This window comes from Molothrus aeneus, chromosome 1 (assembly GCF_037042795.1).
Source record: "Molothrus aeneus isolate 106 chromosome 1, BPBGC_Maene_1.0, whole genome shotgun sequence".
Taxonomy (NCBI): domain Eukaryota; kingdom Metazoa; phylum Chordata; class Aves; order Passeriformes; family Icteridae; genus Molothrus; species Molothrus aeneus.
In genome coordinates this window covers 145,367,730-145,389,501 of record NC_089646.1, presented here as the reverse complement: position 1 = coordinate 145,389,501, position 21,772 = coordinate 145,367,730, and the positions used below count along the sequence as shown (strand labels likewise).

Here is a 21,772-nt window from a genome sequence, read left to right as displayed (position 1 = left end):
GCCCTGCAGGAGAAGGAGGGGTGGGACTGGGTGACCTCCAGTGTCCTTTCCAGTCTCAGTGAGTCTTTGATTCTGTGATTTTGTGAATATCTGAAGACTTCTTCCACTGCGGTTGTCAGGATTCCCCTGGAAGAGGACTGTTGAGTGTTGTAAAGCAGATTGTACTATGAGGGCTCATCAGACAACATCACTATTTCAGTGTGTGCTGCTTTACACAACCACTCACAGCCCCACCCACAGCTGGTGGTGAAGTTGTACCAGTTATTCAGTCATCCTCCTATTTTACCATCAGTGATGGAGCCCAAGCCATGGAGAAACACAATTCTGGCACACAAGACACTCCAAGAAAAGGCCTTTCCTGTCTTTCCTGTTTTGCTCCACTAAAAGGGGCTTGACTGAGGAATTTGCAGTGTATCCATTTATAGCAATTTAAAACTGATATTCAGAGGTTTCTGCTATATGTAGCCATCACTCATTCCTCTTTTCTACTTCAAATTGTGCCACATGGCCATTCCTATTCTGCAGAAAATTGGAAGCATTGGATAAACATTTCTAGAAAATACCTAAGAGGTATTGGTTTGCTGAGCCTGGCTGCTTCTTCGTATGAAAACAGGCAGCATAAAGGAAACCAGGGGGTAAATTTCTTGCAAGACACATTTTTGCAATAGTGGCTTCTGCAGGTCTGAAGGCAAAGAAAGAATTTGATGGGAGCCCTCTGTAAAAGCAGTCACAGGCTGCACGTCCTGGTAACTCTATAGTGACTGATGTTGAATCCAAAGTACAATCAGATTTCCACTGATGACATTCCAGCTGATTATTTTAATGCTAAGGGAAAATATCAAATTGAGAGACCTACTTTGACAGGGAGATACAATACTATCTTAGGCAAAATATGGAACCTTAAAAATTATCTGAAATGAAATGGAGAAATCACTGGAGTCAGTAATGATTCCTCAGAGTTGCCATCTGTAATGATAGGAGTTCAAATGTCTGGTTTTGGGGTTGATTGTGTAATGTCCCAGCACATGGAAGGGTGACTCTCACCTTAGTTTCATTCACTCCTAGTCAGGAGGGAAAGTGAGAAATTCCAAGAGGCTCAGAAAAAGTCATAAAGCATGAGACTGAGTGAGAGAAAGTGAAAGACTCATGATGACCCATCTTTATCTGCTTGCTCTCCTCCCCGGAAGAATTTTTTCAGACAGTCCTTGGACTTTTTAATGATTTAGTTCTGCCCTGCCTTGTGTGCTAAAGGGCCATGCCTGAAAATGAATCATGATAAGGTAGATTCAACCATGTGAAAGGGTTAAGCTCACTGGGTTGAGAAATGAAAAAGTTTTGGATGAGTAGTTTTTTCAAGAAAGTCAAGGACTGGGATGGTCAGAGCTCAGCACAGCTGGAAACCCAAGGTTTGAAGGTAGTGATGCAATGTTAGAACCTTGCTGGCTGAAATCCTGCTTTCTGTCTCAAAAACAAGGACTGTGCAAAATGATGGGCCAAGATTATGGATGCACACATACATTGTGACTGTGACAGGGATTCAGCAAGGGGACTATGAGTGAATTATGGATGCTCTTTTGATTGGTTCTCAACGATCTTTTAATGGCATTAAGGCAGTGTGAAGTTACAATGTATTGATTTTCTTTTGCCCATGCAGTAATTTGCAGTGGTGGTGGAGATTTATTTTCCACTTCATGTTTTCCATGAAGCTGGCAGGCAGCAAGGCCAATGGCAGCTGGCAGCTGGTCTCCCATTCCTATGGATGCTCTTGTGCTCTGAGGATGGGAGTGCCAGGGAACTCAATGCTTAGGGACAGCAAAGTGGGCATGGGGGTTTCTGTGGCCTCGTTTCCACACTGCCATACAGGGAGGTTTTCTGCTAGGCCAAAGATGCTGCAGCTGCAAACCAGGGAACACTTTTTGTGCTAGCTCCTGGACCAGGGGACCTGTTCTGGCAAGTCTTTCCCTCAAGTGAGCACTGTGAAAGTATTTTAGAGTTGCTGTTTTATTTTGTTCGTTGTTCTTTTTTCTTTTAATGAATTTTATCCACTTTGGGACCAGCAGCATCAGCCCTAGAGTTATTTTGATTCTGAACATACAGCTAATATAGGCTCTGGCTTCCACTGCACAGAAAACAGCTTGGAGCAGCAGCTACTTTTCATTAGGTTCATCTGCAGTCTGGGGAAGGAAAAGCTGCCTGTCAGAACAACATTTTATTTTTCTGCAGAGCTTTGAGATTTCATGTACATCTCAACCCCTCTTCCACCACCAAATTTAGGATCAGACACTGATCTCAGTCTCCCCAACATGACTGTTGTGTGCCTGACCTGGTTTCATGCAGCTCATGCAATGATCTGGATGCCAGTGAGACATTTTTATCAGTTTGACCACCTGCTGATCACAGAACATAGCTTCAAGTTAAACTAAGCTATAGCTTTTAAAAAATAAAGATCAAACCTGCAACTCTGACTTAAGACCAAGTCCAAGAGTGCTTCATGTTTGGCTAGTTTATTCTGTCTTGTTCCAACCAGTTGTTCTTTTTGGGCTACACTCTTTGTTGGTTTAAGCCACATCTTATATTCCTTCAATGCTAATCCTTAAGAAACAAACCCTTAAAAAAAATTGACATGTAGCTGTAAGGAAGGGGGATGTGGATGCACAAAGAGGGGAGAGAAAATGTTGCTGAACACAGAAGTCACAGGACAAGATTCAGGCTGGGTGTTTGAACAATGCAGCTGAGACAGCACAGCCTGTGTCTGGGTGAGCAACCCCCCAAATCAGCCCCCGTGGGGCTTCAGGTCTCTTTAAAAGCCAGGTGCTCCTGCTGCCTAAATCATCTGGGCTCTCAGGGCTGTACTTGTAGTGTCTCATTTGGCATTCTTCAGTAGGGGCTTCCAGACCATGCTCAGTCACACTGGTAGATTTTGTGGGCATCCAAGTAGTGAGTTTTAACAAAATGGTTAAAAGCAAGGTAGGTTTGTGTGTGAATGGAGTCGTCCTTAAAGCTTTTGGAGCTTCCAAGGAAGGAGCACGAGGATGCTTGAAAGAGCTTACACCAAAGGTTGAGTGTAAGCTGGTGTTAGAGACAGCTAAAAATGGGATTAGTTCTTGTCACCCTAAATAAGAAACTAGAAGCTCTGAAGCACTGCAAAAATTTTGCTTGATAAGATAGAGGAGCCAGAAGAAGGATAGACAAGGGCAATAAAATTCAACATCAGTGCTTACACTGGAACTGAGATCCCACATCCTTCTATGGTTATACAGCTTCACCCTGCATGCACTGGGTCTTGCTCCATATACAAGACTCCTGAGTCAAGAGATCCTCAAGCTTCAAATCTCTTATCCCAGGAAATGATCCCCGTGGTTCTGCTCTTCACCTTTCTCAAAGCATGCCCAAATTAACAGATCTCTATTCCTCTGACACTGCAGCTCATGAGCAGGTGTTTGTCTGTTTTATTCCTAAAGTCTTTTGCACAGTAACTGATTTTCCACTTGCACTTTCCTTCTAGATGGTCCAGTTGAGTGTTTATGTGGCTCTACCAGAATACACTCTGTGTGTTAATGTGATGTTTACCAAGCACTCCTGTGTTTGTCATTCACAAGAATCCAGATGACCTATGAAAAAGCCAAGATGAAGCCATATTATCTTGACCAACAGATACAATCCTGTTTTCCTCTAATTTTAGGCTATAACCTCTTTGAGTGAACCAGTTTTCTGTTTGATGGGGGCCAGCATAACCTGCTGGGAGATGCTTATCTGGAGTCCCTCTGCACATTCCCATCAGAGCCTGTTACAGCCTCCTGGCTGCCAGCTCCAGCTCGGCAGAAGCACTTGCTTTTGATTACAGACATCTCCAGTGTCAGCCAAGGAGGTGGATATCAAACCTGAGCACGTTGGGTGCTGCCAGGAACACTTCATAAATAACAGTAATGGAGTGTAATTGCTCATTAAGCCAAATCACAGCCCTGAGCCCTCCCTCTGGCCAAACTCCCTCCAACATCAACGGGAGCTTTGCCAGCAGGTGTGCAGTAGGAATGTGGTCCCCAGCAGTGGTACCATCAATGGGGTGGTGTGAAACCACTGCTGGGGGCTGATTCAGATCCCCTTGAAATTGTTGTGTGTCTTTGGATTAATTTAGAAGACTTTAGCCAACCTCCCTTGCTTTACACTGCTCAGCCAGTACAGCTACATCTGCGCAGCAGTTATCCCAGATGGAATATGGAGGAGGAGAATTCCTGACACTGAGCTGTGGGATTTTAATTTTAGAGAGGCGATGGAAGCTCTTTCCTGTTGGGTCTCAAGTGGTGGCTTGTATGGGCGTGATTTGAGGCTTGAAAATGTCTCAGAAGCCTGCCACTGAAAAACCCTTACATGTAACTGATATTGAAAAGTGTTGTGTCTCTGGTGTAAGTGTTATAAAAGCCAAACAAGCTGGTGTGCCTTCCTATCAATCACCTATTGCTATCTGACATTGGTGCAACCCTTTGCAAGTGAAAATAATTTACTGCCTCCCCCCCATGAAAATTATTTACCATCCCCATTTCGGTTTGAACATTACTGTTGTGGTTCAAAGCTGTGATGAATTGCTTAGCTATAAATTGTCTTTCCTCTCCCCTTCTCCTCCCACCTCTTCCTAATGTAGCACTGGGATGAAGGTTAAGGCATAGGGTGTTATCTGCAGCAAGTGCTCATTCTCAGTGCCCCATACATCCTCGCTAATGCTTATGGCTCCCCTGTGGCATTGGGAAGTGTAATCGCTATTGTACTGAGGTAGAACAGGAGCTGGAGAGAGATAAATGGCCTAGTTATCAAAACTTCCTAGCCTCCCACAGCCCTCCTTGGGAATTCAGCTATAAATGACATTCAAATGATGCTGATAGATGTTAGCTGAGCAGGCAGCAGAACGTGTGCTGCGCCCAGGCCAGCTCCTTCCTGCTGATAATGCCAGGAGAGCTCAGCATCCCGACCCTGGCTGCTGACACTGGAGGCATTGCATGAGATACCACTCAACAGCTTCTAGACAAATCCCTGGGGTTGCAAAGGTTCAAAATCAGATGGTGACTGAGACACATTAATGCTGGAGCTTGCAGAGCTGAAGGAAGAAGTGGTTTTTGTCTTCTTTGGCACAGAATTTGCTCAATTTACACCCTCAGAGGGTGAAATATGGGAGGGAAAACAGCCTTTCTTCCACCCAGCTCTGCAATGAAAAATGTGGTTTTTGAGTGACCTGGGATTGTCTGGTCCAAATTACTATGGCCTGTGCTGGGTCCAGAAACCACCTCCAGCAGCTCCCTTTGCATCTGCTGTCCTTCCTGGTGTGTGAAACAGGGGAAGGACTGCTCAGATCATAAATCCCTCAGGAATTGAACAGGAGCAGATAGAATAGGTGGCAAATCTGCTTCTGAGTCTGGAAGGGCTCTTGGGTGTTTTGGCATCTCTTCAGGAGATACCAGGAAAACTACCCCATCTGGAGGAGGAGAACCTCCCATGAAAACCACCAGCAACCTGTAAGGCTTTGCATTTTATTTTATATTTTATTTTATATTTTATTTTATTTTTAAATTTTATTTTATTTTTATTTTATATATCATTTTAAAGTCCATTTTATTTTACCATTTATTTAATTTTATTGCATTTTATTTTATTTTATACCCCTTTTATCCTCCCAAGGTGTAGCTATGCGAACGCCCAGCCCTGAAGGCAGGTTTTCACACGACAGCAGCGCTCAGAGGGGATGTTTCTAGCGCGTTGTGGAAGAAATCCGAGGGCACCAACGGTGTAAGGCACACAACAGCTTGTCTCTTCCCTTCTTCCATACAGCCTAGAAACGGAAAGGAAAAGGGTCCGCGGCTGTTGATCACATCCCGTCAGGTTTTAGGTCCGAAGATGGACCGGGGTGCGGTTCACACGGCAAAGAGGAGCGAGGGGAGCTCCTGGGTGGCAGAGTCGGGGTGGACCCCAGGTCTCAGCTGGGCTGGGACCGGCGCCGCTCCCGGCAGGAGCCTCCCGGGAGGGGACGGGAGCAGCATCTCCGCGACAGACCCGCGCTCAAAGGCGCTGCCCGGCCGTGCTGCCCCAGCCCGGTCCGCGGGCGGAGGCTCCGGCTCGGCTCGCAGCGATCCGCAGCGGCCGCCAGCGCCTCCAGCCGCCCACTCGCCGCCTCTCCCGGCATCCCTCATCCCCATCCTCCGCTCCTTCCTGCTTCGGCGGTGGAAGCAGCCCCCCGCCGGGGGCCGGGAATGCCCTCCCCTCCTCTCCCTCCCTCCAGCCGCAGCGGGGGAGGGGGGCTGTGATGCTGCAGGGGGATCCCCGGGAGCCGAGCGGGGTCTCCCCTTCCGCCGGCTGCCGGGATCTCCCCGCTCGGCGCCGGCGGCCCCGGCGGCGGCTGCTGGGGGTTGCACCCGGGGGGTGGGGGGACAAAGGGGAGCAGTGCCGTGGCCGGGGGGCCGGTGCCGGGGTCCCCCACACCGCGGATGACTCGACAGCCAGGGCTGAGGGAGCGGGGGGCGGGCGCCCGGCTATTTGCTGGCTGCATACAATGGGCCACTCCCTAACGTGAGGGCTGGGGGGAGGCAGGAGCTGGGAGGAGGAGGAGGAGGAAGAGGAGGCGGGGTGGGGGGGGGGGGGGGAGAAGAAGGGGCTCGGGCATCGGGCTGGTAAATAAACTCCGCGATGATTCCCCTCCCTCGCGCCGGCCCAGGTGCGCTCCGCGCTCCTGCCCGCCCGCTGCCCGCCGGCGGGGGTGACCTGACGGGGATGTGACCGCCTTCCCTGCCCACCGCTTCCTACCCCCTCCCTCCAGATATATATATATGTATGTATATGTACATATATATATATATATACACACATACACTCACAGATGAATATATATATATAAATATATAGAGAAGTCATTTTGGGGGGAGGGACGGGGAGCTCGGATCATGGCCCTGGGGCTCCCGGGGCTGTCGCCGCCGATCTGCAGCTCGCCTCCGGGGCCCGCCGGCGACCATGGGGCTGAAGGCGCGGCGCGGCGCGGCGGGCGGTAGCGCGGCCGGCGGGGCGGCGGCGGCGGCGGGGCGGCGAGCGGCGGCCGGCGGCGACCCCGAGCAGGGCTCGCTGGCCCTGGGCACCGGCGGCGACCGCGACGGGACGCTGCTGCTGGAGGGCGGCGGGAAGGAGGAGGGCGGCAAGCGGAGCCCGCCGGGACTGGGGCTGCTGGCGAAGACCCCCCTGAGCCGCCCGGTGAAGCGGAACCACGCCAGGTACCGCCGCATCCAAACTTTGATCTACGACGCCCTGGAACGACCCCGCGGCTGGGCGCTGCTCTATCACGCCTTCGTGTGAGTACGCGGGGCGCGGAGCGGGGCTCCGGGGGCGCGGCCGGGGCTGCCCCGGGGGGTTTATCAGCATCGTTTTGCTTTATCATCCTCGGGGTGAGGCGCTCCGGGGGCCGGCTGTGCCTGGAGCAAGGGTCTGGTGCGGGGTGTGCTGCTGAGCGGCTTTATTTCTCTTATGTCGTCGGGTTTTCCAAAAGGAGCAGCTGCTCTTAACTCTGTGTTTCTGTCTTGCCCGTACCTCCTCGTTGCCTTGGAGTGGCATTCCCGAGCCTGTGTGTCTGAGGCACTGCAGGAGGGATGCCAGGAAAACCAAGGCTCCGGGCGGTTTTAAGGCTCGAAGTGCTTCAGGGGAACGCGGCCAGTTCAGCTCAGCCTGGAGCGTGAGGTTCAGCTCGCTGTTGCAGACCGCGGGTGAACCGATCCCTTCCGTAGCTAAAAGCGTCAAATGAAAACCATCGGGTTTCGGTCCGATAAGCATCACCCCGCAGTGCATGAAACCCGAGCATTGCAGCGCTGTCAACCAGAAAGTTACACTGACCACAAGTGAACCGAGAGGAAATAAACTCGTTTTATGGCCCATAGGTGACAAGTCAAGAGAATGACAACTGGTTTGCATTCCTAAAAATTCTGTTGCCTTAAGTTGTCATAAAGAATATCAAAAAGATAAAGATCATTCTGTCAAGATCACAGAATGGAGTTGGCAGAGTCGTATTAAAATAAATGTTTGTTTTAGTGTTGGGAATGTGTTTGAAAACCCAGGGGTTTATCAGTGGTCATGGTGGTAGTGTTTTTCTTTGGCTCTATAAGGTGTGCAGAGCTCTATGTGACAGAGGATTTAAGCAGTGATTTTTGAAATTGGTTTATTTGCCAAAGACAAACAAAGCTCTCCAGGCTGCATGGGTTGTGAGCCTGGATCTCAGGAAGTACTGATCATTGGCATAGTCCTTGCACCTGCAAATAAACAACTTGAGTGTCGGGCTGTGATTTTACCTTCAAGGCACATTTTTATTATGTTCACAGTGTTTTAGCCCTGAGCGAGAGTTAAAAGGCAACCATCACTACTAGAGTGCTGCTGTGTACCACTCATTCACTGCTGCTCCCCTCTTTTCAATGTTTATTCATCAAGTATATCTTGGGACTCAGGTCCTGTTTTCCAGCATAAAATCTGAAACTGGAAACTGAATGCTGTGACACTTTTTTGGTTCTTTCACCTCTTTTTGCCATAGAAAACTTGTGCTAGCAAGCAGGGAGCGACAGCACTTGAAGTGTGTTTTGCTGGGAAGGCTCTTAGGTCTGGAGGTTGCTGTTAAGTTCTGTTCAGTATTGCATAATGCTGCTGGGGACAGAGGGCACCCCTTTCATCCTGCCTTGGCCAGCCCTCACACCTCAGTGAGGCTTTAGCACACAGCAGAGCATTCCAAGCACTTTGCACCCCTCTGTGACAGCTGGGTCAAGTCTGTGTGCAGGCTCATGTCTGGATGTAAGCAACAGGACAGTGGATGTGTCTGGAGAGGCTCAGGTGAGCTGAGAGATTCAGACAATTGACAATATTATAATTGAATATTGAATTCATTGAATTGAATAAAATAATTGACAATTATTTGCAGTGGTTTAAGAATTTCCAAGTTAAAGCATTCATTTTAGATAACTTTCTAGATGTGTGGTTGACCTTAAGATACTTCTGCAATGTGGATCACAGAATGGGAAAAAAATCATGACGTTTGTAAGGTTTGATTCTTCTTAGGAGTGGACCTGACACTGTGTGGTCAACTTCTCTTTGATGACTACTCAGTCCTGCAAAACTGAAATATCAGTCTGACTCACAAAAGTCAGTAAGAATCTTGTGAAAACCATCAGTGCCGAATTCAATATTAATGAAAATGAAACAAAACAAAACACTTCTTGAAGTCCTTCTCCTTAAAGGAAGTAAAACACACAAGTCTGTCAGCCCAGCATAGACACTTCGTCCCTCCCCAGGACATCCAGAGGATCTTGCTCTCCAAGCTGGCCCCACTGAGTTTCTGTTCAGTCTCAGCTCCCTCTGAACTCAGATGAAGCTGTGGGGTCTTACCTCACTGTAGGATCCAGCCCTACAAAAGGAATCTGCTGAGAGTGATGGAAGAGTGTGCTGGGATCTGGCTGACAGAGCTTGTTCCTGCCACTGGAGGAGGAAGACCTGCTTGAGAGCAGGAGCTGTGGGGAAGCAGCATCTAACTTGATACCCAAAGTCTTTATTCTTGCCTTGAAATGAATTGTCTTTTAACCTTTTTTCCTTCTTTAAAGGAGTCTCTCTCGTTTGGAGGTGCTGCTGTGACACAGTGTAGTTCCACCCCAACAGTCTCCCAGTGCTTCTTTTCACACTAGAACAGTTTACACTTTTCCTTGGGAAGATGAGACATTGCCAGTCTTCCCATAAAATCTATAAATTTGATCTTGTTTTAATTTTCAAGGACAGTCCCATTTATGTTATCTTAATGGCATATTACAATCTGTCTCATCTGAGTAACTTTGCAGTAAGTGCCATGCACCCAAAATGAACCTGTAAGATTGTTGCTGTCAAATACAAATAACTAGAGAATAAACAGCTGAGGGCCAAAAGGGATTTGAGGATGGCTGGATATGAGGAATTCCTTATAGATCCAAGCATTCAGAGGTGTTTAACAAAGACATGATGCAAAGCACTCCAATATTGTGTATATCCCAGGGTCTGGGAGGCAGGTAGCTGCTGATGCAAGAGGGTTGCAACTTTTCCATCCATGCTGAGGGTGTTGTGTGAGGGGCAGGAAGGGCCTTTGACAAGCTCTTGGTGAAAACTTTGCATGCCACAACTTCTGAAAGAGTGGCAGAGATGAGATCTCATTAACTCGTGGAGAGATGCACATATGGCTGCAGAGGGGTCAGGGTCCTGTGTGGATCTCACTGCTGGAATGTGCACATAAAGGAGGATCCTGTGTGGATCTCACTGTTGGAATGTGCACAAAAAGGAGGCTTTGGTTGGAATTGGGTGCTCTGGAATGATTCAGTCTGAGGAAGTCATTCAAGGAGAGCTCATAAATGGGATCAGGCCCTGCCAAACCCTAGGGACAGAGGTGCAGCTGAGAAAGGGAGCAGTTCCTGATGGAAATTTTAGCATTCAGCTTTCACTGGCAGTAATTAAGAGAAAGTGTTGTGAGATACTTAACTTGTGATTCTTCCTTCTTCTTTGTTCTGCACAAGTGAATTTATCCAAGCCCATCCTTGGGGATTTGGTCCATAAAGAAGCCAGCTCTGTTTCCTTCACCATCTGAAAACATTTGCTCTCTAGTAGCTCTACTAGACAAAAGATTTATCTGTCATTCATATGTTCCCCTTTGCTGGGTCACCAGGGTTCATGGTGTTCTTGGCAATATGACAATGTCCTAGTGGTCCTACTTGGTAAGAAAAAATGTTTTTCCCCATGAAAAATGTCATGTCTGTAAAGCTGAACTCTAGCTGAACGTTTTCAGTATAAAGTAAAATAAGAAAAAATAACCTGATATTTTGAGATATTTTTGAGATATTCCAGTTGTAAATGTCTCTTGGGGGTTGCAGGTCAGGCTGCAGCCTATCCCTGTTCTTTTCTGAGCTCATGTCACTGTAGGTACAGCTGATGTTCCCATGATGTTCTGCAATTTTCTTTGTGTTAGGCAGTGCAATATTTTGTAGGAAACCCCTGCAGTTGTGCCTCGTGGGATGTGTGCTGTGGCCAAGGAGACAGACTCAAGACCTGTCCACCTCCACAAACCATCCAAATGCTTTATTTATGCACAGAAACATTAATGAGTAGAATGAAAAATTGAAACAAGTAAGATTTTTATTTTTCCAGTGTTGTTTTTAGCTGTAAGCACAAAATATTTGGTGAATAAAGGACAGAGTACAGAAAGGTAACATAATACAGATTGTTTGGAATTGCAATTTGTGGAAAATTTTTAACCTGACTTAAAGAGAGGATGAAGGAGAGGTAACTAGGAGATATTCTCATTTTCATATCATCTTCTGAGACAACTACAGCTTTTATTTTCACAGAAAAATAGACTAGATAAAGGTTTGGGGTTAGATATTCCTTTTTGGGGAAGTGTGCAATATCACCTGCACTCTGCTGGTGTAGATCACCACAATGTACTTGCTGAGGTGAGGGGGAAGCCATGGGGAACATTAGAGAGCCCTTCTCTGTTTGCCATGCAATCTTCTCTCAGTTCTGCTTCATACCTGGAATAAGAAGAGGAGGCAGAGTCATGAGATCTCTCAAATCAGCATTTCTGGGAAGCACCGGCAGGCACCTCTTGCATGACTGATTGTAGGTGGGCTGTTTGCAGGAAAGAGTGTCATGGGACTGGGAACAGGGTGAAGGTCTGGAGCCTTTCCATTATTTTCCTCTTCACCCTTCAGGAGATGCTCCATAAGATGTGCTCACCCCCCAGACTCTGTGAGCCATCTGGAGGGAGATGGGAGAAGGTTTGGGGTAAAAAGAGGAATAACTATGAATCCTTTCTTGGCTTTTTTGGCATGGACTTGTATCTGAGTGGGTCCCTAGAGCAGCAGAGCCAGCCTGGTCCATTAGCAAGTGCTCTTTGCTTATGTGTGTGCCAATATGAGTTCTGCTTTAATTATTGATGCTAATTCATCATAATGCATGGGTAAATATTCTGCAGTATACTTTGTAAAAACTAATGAAGTCTTAGTCATTGGAGACCTTACCACACACCTCTGCTCCTGCAGCTCCACCGAGGCTTGAGGAGCTGCCCTGGGATTGTGAGTGCCCTGGGGGGATGTGGCTGCAGCTCAGCTGCTGGCAGCAGCTGCCAGGACAGAAGGAAGCTGGGATTTGCTGGGGGAATGACAAGGGGTAGCACAGCCTGGGGAAACCACTGCCTGGGTAGTGAGTGGCTGGTGATCCCCAGCTGCAGCTCTGGAGTCCCCTCAGCAGCTCACAGGTGCCCAATGCTTGTTTCAGCATCCAAACTTCCTTTGAAATTATGGACCAGGCCCTTTGGTGGGAATAAGTGTTCACCTGCAGCCTCAAATCTTTGTGCTTGGGCATCAGTGCTCAGAGCAAGACCCAATCCCCAGTGGGTGCCCCCCGGTTGGATTGCTTTGCCCTCTATTCAATGGTGCCAAGGTTCTGTGCTGCCACAGCTCCTGGGAGCTGCAGGCACAGGGCTGCATGGTGCACAGGGTGTGCCTCAGTGTCCCCCAGGCCCCTGCAGGTCCCAGAGCAGCCTGCAGGTGCTCAAGTTCACTCCCCAGCTCAGAGCAGCCTCATCTGGATGGGCAGTGGAATCCCCGGCGTGTCGGGGGGAGCAGCGCTGCCAGTGCAGCCAACTCTCTGCAGCTGGGCTTTCAGTGCTGCCAGCTCAGCTGAGGAATAGCCCCTCAAATAGCAGTCACAGCCCCTGGTGTTAGGTCTATACAACTGAACAGTCTCAAATTGAATCAGCTTGACAAGCAATGATATAGCAAAGCCACCGCAGCAGCCAGCAAATCACGTTTTTCTTCTCTTCTGAGAGATTTGGTGTGAGGAGCAGCAGCAGCTCAGTGCCACCCCAGCAGTTCTGGAGACACTGTCAGTGGGAAAGCCCAGGACTAGAATTATCTCATTATCTCCAGCCTGGGCTCTGGTCAGAGGTATCACTCTTCCTAAAAGCCATCCCAGCCTCTTCCCATGCCTCTGTTCCTTGCTGCAGACAATGGATCATGGGAGGGCACAGCAGGGTCTGTGCACTGCTGGGACAGCTGCTGGGTGCAGAGGACACCTGAGCTTTACTTTGTGTTTTCATCTGAAAGAGAGATGCAGGAAATGGTACAAAAATGAGCAGAGAGAGGCTTTCTGCACTTGTTTTGCTCATTTTGCTGTAAAATGTAGAAACACTCAAAACAAATTTAATGGAAATAAATAGTAACTAAAGACTAATTTAACACTAATCCATCTTAACAGCTGGATTAAAAAAATAATACGTACATATAATGCCAGTCATCTATCACTGGGTGCTTTTGTGTGCAGGTGAACATGAAGGTGCTCCAGCCATTCCTACTTCTCCCAAAGGTCACCTCAGAATCCACTCAACCAACACATTTCTTTTGTTTTGATAGTCCTCATCTTCAAATATCACTTGATTGAATCATTTTTATTTGTAGTTTACCCAACATACAAACCTGTGCATGTATGTAGAACCTAATTCTGTATCCCTTGACTGTCAAAAAGTCCTTTGTGGCATTGAGATGCATGTGGAAGGTCAGACAATGGCATGCATATTCAAGGACAAGGTCTGAACTTGAGGAATTTGATTTAATAGCTGGAAGAAACTTTCTGATCAAAATTGATCAAGTGAGCATTAAGATAATTTATATGTTTTTTGCAAACATAAACAACTGGTGACCTTAGACACAGCCAGGTGGCTGGGTACTACCATGGTATCAATAAATGATAATGTTTATTCTTATGTTTAATAACATTATATTCCCTTTTTGTGTTTAAGAATGCCATACTCTCTTGTGCGTGAAACTTTACAGAAGGAATGGAGCCATGCATCTGCTATTGCTTCTGGCAGATCCTGTATTAAATGGGATAAGTTAAATATTAATAGCTTTGCAGGGAATAAGCTCCACAAGAGCTGTTAAGTGTCTTAGGATGGTAGCTGGGAAACTTAGCATTTTCTGTGGAGAGAGGGACATGCCCTGGGATATTTAGATTTTGGTAACCTACTTGGAAAAAGGCACTTTTGGAGAACTTCCAGTCTGGAAATCTGTAAATTGCCTTCCGTGGTCTTAAGTGAGCAAATTGCATAAATGTGTGTTTAACTTGGAGCAAATGAAAGGTCCCTCTGAAGTCAGGAGGAACCTGTCCAAGGTGGCCCTGAGGTAATCCAGAGCAGAGGATTGTGACTGGCATTTGGTGGAAAGCAGCATGAGGTACCATCATCTTCCTCTGTACAACCAGCTCATTGTTCTGCTCAGGCCTGGTGGGATCCTCCTAAGCTGAAGGATCCATCACCCATCTTCAGCCTTCCCATGGCTTAATAACCACCTCTGGCTGTAGTCACCAGGATACCACCTTGTCCTCCTTAGTGGTGCAAACCATGAAGAAGTGAAGGTGTAATATCTCTAAATATTACAGCAATATTACACAAATGTCTCTGCTAAGTCTCAGTCTGGAGAGATGCTGAGACCCTGACCTGAGACACAACTGGTGTCTCTTGGCTTTTGCTCTGACACCCCTCTGCCTTGTGATTAATCTTGCCAAAGTCTTTCTTGCTTTAATTTTTCTCAGTTGCTGGTGCATGGAGCTGCATTGTTTGGCAGACATCCATTGTATGGCAGTGACAGAGGAGGAATCCTCATCTTCTCTGGGTTGCTGTTCTCTTTTACTTCCTTTGACTTCCCAAACTTTATTTCATTTCATGGATCCTTGGATCTCACTTGTCCCTGTGTTTCCAGAGTTGTGGCTGAGAGCTGCATGAATGTACTTTGCACTCCTTTGGCAATCCATGGTAGTTTGTGATTATCATGTTGACTCTCCAGTGGTGCTTTTTTAATAATCTCAAGTGCTTTTATATTTACTTTATTCTGTCCTCACTAGTGTTTTGATCACCTTCTAGACTGGTACCTCACAATTTTGCTAACATTCAATTTAGTTCTTTTTCTAGATCATCAAGGAAACAGTTAGTATGGCCAGAACTAAAAAACACAATTCAGCATTTCATTAAATAATAACTTCCCTGCTTCCTGGTTAATACAATGTAATTTGGTAGGGTTTTATTTATAGCTCTGGATCTAGTTTTTAATGTCATATAGTTTCTCCAGCCATCTGAATTAATACTAAGCCAAAGATTTTATGAGATATTGCACCTGTGTTGAAACTGCAAGTATTTCCTCATGTCTTTTTGTTCAAACCTGAGTCTCAGGCTATGTTTATCTGTTTATTTCTGTATAATTAAAAGCATGTGACATGCTTTTAATTGTTATGTCTCCATCTCAGATTTTTCATGCTTTTGACATGGTGTGTATCTCAAACAACAAAATAATTAATTGTTCCTGGTGCCATCCACCACTGGAATAGAGATAAAGCAATGCTGAAAGCTTAAATATCCCAAACCATCCAGGTCTTAGCTCTTCTATGTTTTATAGGAGCCATTAGAGTTGGGCTACACCTAACTTTAGGTCAATGACAGAGATGTTAATCTTAAACCAGAGGCCTCTTTACAGGACATTCCCCACTGACTGTAAATTCAGAGTGTAAAATGTTCAGCTTTCAGTGGGGATGGAGGAGAAGCAAGTGCAGCTGCTGAGGGGCTGATAGTGAAATCCCCAAGGCTCCTGGTGGGGAGCTGCCCCCCAGTCCTCAGCAGTGCAGAACCAGCTCTGCTTATCTTTGCTCCCCTCATGCCTCTCCATTCAGGCTCAGAGGGTTTGTGAGGAGGGATTACACCCTGAGGAGGGAATGTCAAGAGCAGCTGATTGAAATTGCAGGGGAATTCATTTGGGAAGGTAATTACACAAACTGGAATTTGCTCTTCTGCCTTTGCCAACACTGTTGCTCCTGTGAGATGTGCTGGAAGAATCTCAGTGCACACAGCTGAGGCTCCCTGATCACACCCAGACACCTTCTGTGCCCTGCACCAGGTCCAGCCCAGGACCAGCCTCACTCGGCAGCTATGGCAGCAGCTTTGCCCATGCCCAGAGCAGTCATTGGCCATGTCTTGGCTAATTGTCAGAGCTGTGACACACTCACAACACACTGCTGGGTCCTGCAATCAGCCAGAGTGGTTTTGTTGGTGGTTTTGTTGGTGACTGAGTGACTGAGCACAGCTCAGGTGATGCCACAGACCTGGCACCACTCCCAGGAGGAGTCTGGGGGGGCTCCCTGCTCTGGAGGTGAGGTCAGTGGTATGGACACTTCTCATGCCAGCTGGCCTCAGGGACACAGAGCTGGGATGAACATCCTTAGGTTAATAGAACTGACATAATTCTTATGTGTGAGATCTTAGCACTGAGGTTTTCCTCCTGGGTCCATGCAAAAAGCCACTTTTGGGATAGAATCTTTGAATAATTTTAGTTGGAAGAGACCTTTAAAGCTCTAGTCCAACCCTGCTGCTGTGGGCAGGTGTACCTTCAGTTTCAGCAGGTTGCTCAAAGCCCCATCCAAAGTGGCCTTGAATGTTTCTGGGGATGGGGCATCCACCTGGGCATCCTCTGGGCAACCTGTGCCAGTGTTTTATCACCCTCATTGTAAAAAAAATCTTCCTTATATTTAGTCTTAGTTGATGCTCTTAGTTTCAAACCATTACCCCTGGGATAAGACCTTTCACTTAGACAAAGGCCCAAGAAATCCTACCCCGCTGAAATAATACAGGTTTCACCCTAGGTGTGTGTTCAGTACCATATTTTACATTCTACATCTTTTCTCCTTCCTGTTCATGGGACTTTGTCGTGGCTTTTGCCTCTTCTGTTTCAATGCTGCTTGTGCTGCTCAAACTCCGATGGAGGTTTCAACACTTCACCCCCACATCTTGGCATATTAACAAAAAAATACATTTTTGTGATAGAAATCCAGGAGGAAGAGCCCACTGATCATTCATTAACAAACTTCTTGTGTGAAATGTGAAGATATTCCTAGTTGTGTGGATGCTGATATTTGGCTATTTCTCCTGGTTGTGTCTCACTCAATATTGTAGATGTTGCTCCATTACCTTGTCAGGTCCTGGGTGCAGAGATTGGATCTGGCAGAGCCTGGCTTATGACAATTCCTGCTCTCAGAATATGGTGCTATCACATAGTACAGTGTCAAATACACTGCTCTCTTCAGTGTTAAATTAATTCCACAAACTGCATTTCCTTGCTCTTCCTCAGGGCTTGAGTGTCAGTCTTTCCACAGTGGGATCCATCCATCTGGCACATTTTCTGAGGTAGCTGTCTGGAATTCTTTTATAGCTGCTGAAGAAAAACAGGAAATGGAACTTTCTGGAGCACAATTAATCTCATTCTAAAGACAATTTGAAAATGGGTGAGATTAATCACGTCTTGCAGTGCCTGAAATTCTCCCCTGACTACAAAGGAGACCTCATGGAACTAATTTAAATTTAGGTATTTGCACTGAAAACACCTGAGGAATGGGAGACTTTCTGCCTGACCTGAGGGGCAAGGATCAAAGCCACATTAGGGCAGCTAAATGTAAATATGTTCATGTACAGTTCTGTGTGTCCGGTAGGGATTTAGCTTCTCTTTATAGTCAGTGGAGATTTAGTCAATACAATCAGTAGATTTTAGGGTGGAATTCATCCAACCAGATGTGAGGGTCTGCTTTACATGGAGATAAATCACAGCTTCAGCTCCACTGAACAACTCTCCCTTGTCTATAGCAGGAACTGATCTTTGGTGAGTATCTCCAGTAAAAACCACATTCAGACAAATGAGTTGTACCTCTAAAGGCAAGAGGAATATTATTCTTATTATTAAATAGACTTTTATTATATAAATTCTAATTATATCTATATTATATCAATTCTAATTCTCTTTCCTCAAGAGCTTTCTATATGTTGCCACTTAGTATACCAGGCCATGACAAACCTACCACAGTCATCCCTGACATCATGCCAAAGAAAATCACATTTCAGTAGTTTTAAGGTCTTTCTCTAGTTGGGATTCTTGAATTTAACTTTCCACCTTCCTTTTGTTCTCTGTTTTGCCTTGGGCTTTATCTCTCTGAGCTCTCACATAAATTTGCTTTTGATTTCTGATGGTAATTGCAGTTGATCTTGAGGTCACATTCAAACCCAGCACGTGTTGTACTGGGCTTCACATCTAAGGCTGTGACTGACTGTGTTTTCCCTTTGTCTCTTGTATTTACCTGGGCACAGGAGCTGCTGTGTTGGGAATTTGCCAGCATCAGTCCTTCTTCTTCCTATTCCTGAATTTCAGTCCATTTGCATTGGTCCTCTTGACTACATCACCCAAAATTATCTCCCAAAATCAATGAACAGGCATCACTGTTTTCTAGGGGTCTTTTAGGAATCAGAAAACATTTTGAGGGTGGCTTGAACATTGTCCTTTCAAATCCTGTAACAAGTGTAGAAGGTCAATTTGAAAGACCTGGTGTGAATGAGGGGGATCCTGAAGGTCATTTGTGGGCCCAGACAGTTTTTTAAGTGCTACAGTTTTCTGTAGAAAATTAGAGACTTTGCAGATGTGTGAGCACCACTCAGTATTTTCAAGGGCATACATAGCTTTATTTACTTTTTTAATCTTTTCTACTCCTCTTTTTTTAACTTTTTGGATTTTGACATTGGGTTCACCTATGTCAGGCTTAAAACTGTGCCTCTATTGCCCCAGAGTCAGGACTCATCAAGAATTCCTTTATCCATGTGGAGCAAGGTAGTTTAGGTGCAAGAATGATCTCTGAATCACCTTGTGATGGGAATATGGCATCCAAGGGTGAGGTCCTTCCGGTGGGTCCCCTGTGCCTTTGGGCAAGGCTTTTTGATTCCCTACACAAACAAATCCTTGTAGGAGAAGCTCACAGAGCTGTTGGGATTCAGGCCCACACACCTGTGAGTCACAGTTCCTGAACACTCTTTGCCCAGGGGTGGTGATGGTGTTGGGAAGAAGTGATTTATTGATGACCTGTGGAGGTAACAGCTTCCTTGTGGTGACTCAGCTGCTCTCTCGAGAAAGAGGGAATATGAAGTGGAGGTGGACACCCATTTATCTTCCCAGAAAGGATACAAGTGGGACTAGTGTTTGTCCCTGGTCTCACTGGTAGGAGGAAGTGGTTTAGGAGCTCAGCATAATCCATGACCTGCATGTTATTTCATGCACAGTTGGTATCACAGCTGCAGCTGCTGCTCCCAGAGTCAGGATGATAACACCATGTCCTGGTTTGCAGCTCCATTTGCTGCTGGGGTTGATAACCAAGAAATTAAAGATGGGAGCTCTTGGTGGACAGCAACTTTCTGTAGCAATTGAGCCAGGGCTGAATGCCTGAGTCACCACATTCCCCAGCAAATGGGATGAGAAAGAACATTGCTCCCAGAGACCAAAGAAGGACATAATCACCTCCAAAGCAATGTTTTTTTGGACACCATAGGGAAAATCTGCTGTTATAGAATAATACCTTATAGTTTTCTGGAAACAGTAACTCTAAAGAAAACATCATTAGGAGGAGTGAAGAAAAGAGATTTTGAGCAGATGGAAATCTGTCTTCATTGGCAATGCTTGTCACTTACTCTACCATGAGTTAATTTCCCAGCAACTTGAAGTAGATAATGTGTTTATTAGCCTTAATCTGAGATTTCCATCAGTGTTTGTTCCAGGCTATGAAGATGGAGTTTCTGTTTTACTAGAGGGCTTTTTAATTGCATAAATGATGATATAGCATGATTGGAAGGTGATGCAAGATAAATTCAGGCTATACATAAGGCCTAGTAGCAGATCAGAAATCTGCTGAAAGAATTAGCACAAGAAATTATCAATTTTCCACTTGTCATTTTTTAAACCAAACTTGGAGAATTTTCTAGAAGACAGCTGTAGACTGTATCTTAGCTGCAAAATATGGGCTAAATCAAGGATTTTATATATTCTTGGCTGGTGATTAAGCAGGACTGCAAGGTATAGCCAGGAATATGATGGGTTTGGGGGTTGTTGTTTTCTCATCTTTGTTTTTTTTTTTTAGTTTCTTTTTTTTTTTAATTTAGCAACAGATAAGCAAATGAGCAATGAATTAAGTCAGGAAAAGGAGATTTACTTGTATCTTAATTGTAATGTTAACATCATAATGTAGCATAACAGAAGTAGTAGCAGTTACAGTAATTGTGCTTGGAAGCTTAGGATGAAATGTAGATGTTTTCCCTGTAAATGTCTAAATGTGCCATTTCAATCTCCTCAGATGCTGACATAAACCATGGCTGCAGGAGCATTGCTGATCTTGAGCTCATCCTGAAGTAAAGGAGACAGTGATTTACCACACCCTGATTGCCAGAGAGATTGTGCCAAATAAATAGGGATCCCTTGACTGTAAGAGGAGCTTCAACACATGGCTTAGATGTAGAAATCTACATTACAAACACTGAGGTGAATCTCATCCTAATCACGTTGTTCAAGGCCTTGTGGGGATAATAAAATAACTTTGTGAAGTACTCTGGACACGAGGATAAAACAAGCCAGCCTTTTTGGCCTTGAGATGACTTTGCCAAATGCAAAAATCCCATGCAGTCTCAAGTCTGAAACACCCTTCTCAAAGCATGTACATGCATGAACCAAGATCACCAACTTTCTGCAGTCCTGAATTCTGATTCAGTCTTGTTCCTAAATCTTCTTGTGGTGCCCTTTAGGCTCACCTTAGGGTGACCTCTGCTGATGTCCCTCTGGTTCCATGTGCATTCAGAAGGTAAATCTCATTTAACAGGTTTGCAGGACTGGGTTCAGAAATTGTTGCTGGTCTTTCTGGTCAATGTAGTCCCTACACTGATGACCAAATAATGATTGCCAGAATGTGGTGTTTTGGTTTTGTTTTTTTTTTCTTATTGGAAAGGGCTCTAAGTCAATGTTATTGTATTCAGAACACAAACACCTAGCTGTATCTCTTCAGTTATTTTAAAAAGCAATTGCAATATGGTGATTTCTTCAGCTGTCAGCTCTCTTGAAGAGTGGGATGTAAGTTTTAGGTGTCCATGCAGTCTCTTTGCTGCTGATCCTCTAAGGAGAACAGATGGACCTGTCTGATGTCTGCCTTGTCCAGAGAGAAAAAATAATGATTTTCAGCCCACATGGGTAAAAAAAAAAAAAAAAAAAAAAAAAAAAGGCAGAGGAAAAAAAAAGCAATAAAGCCCATGTTTTTCAGAGTGAGGTAAGACAGAAGACAGCAATAGCTCAGGGAAGAATCCAGCAGCTTTGAAAGCAGTTCCAGTGATGGTGACAAAACAGCAGCTGAGCTGCAGAAGGAGGCAAGGGAGATGTTGGAAACAAACTGGCAAAAATGAGAGGAAAGAGGATTAATCTCATTGTGACATGTAGAAGAGAAGGAGGAGGGGAAATAAGGCTACTCTTGCAGGTCAGCATGTTAGAAGCACTTAATGAAAGTGCTGCTTGTACTGCGAAAACAACTGAATTGCCCACCTGGAGCTTTGGGGGCTGTTTCAGGCAAATTCCCTATTTTTGTCTAATCCTAAAGTGTCTACAGTGTGCAGCCTGATGTTGCTGTTGGTTTGCAGAGAGATTCTGTGTGCTCTGGGTGTGCTGGGAGCAAGCCCAAGACCTGGTGAGCAGTGAGGAGCCTTGCCCAGGTAGTGGAGGAATCCAGCTCTTTGCTGTTTGCTGCTTGAACTATTCCTGCTCTGCAGAGAGCCAGGGCTGTGCTTTCGTTTCAGGGTGGCTCCATCGTCCTTGCACATGTCATGGTTGTCATCTGCTCCTGGCAGCACAGGGCTGTGAGCTCTGTCCTGACA

The 21,772-nt window shown here is 45.8% G+C and overlaps 1 protein-coding gene across 1 annotated transcript in view; it reads left to right on the top strand.

Annotated features, from left to right (window-relative positions):
* The first annotated feature begins 6,990 nt into the window (after positions 1–6,990).
* KCNQ3 (potassium voltage-gated channel subfamily Q member 3) overlaps positions 6,991–21,772 on the top strand; it is a 191,764-nt gene continuing 176,982 nt past the window's right edge. The window contains exon 1 of the mRNA XM_066566548.1: positions 6,991–7,322. Within this exon, the coding sequence (XP_066422645.1) occupies positions 6,991–7,322 (332 nt within the window). The remainder of the gene's footprint in view (positions 7,323–21,772) is intronic.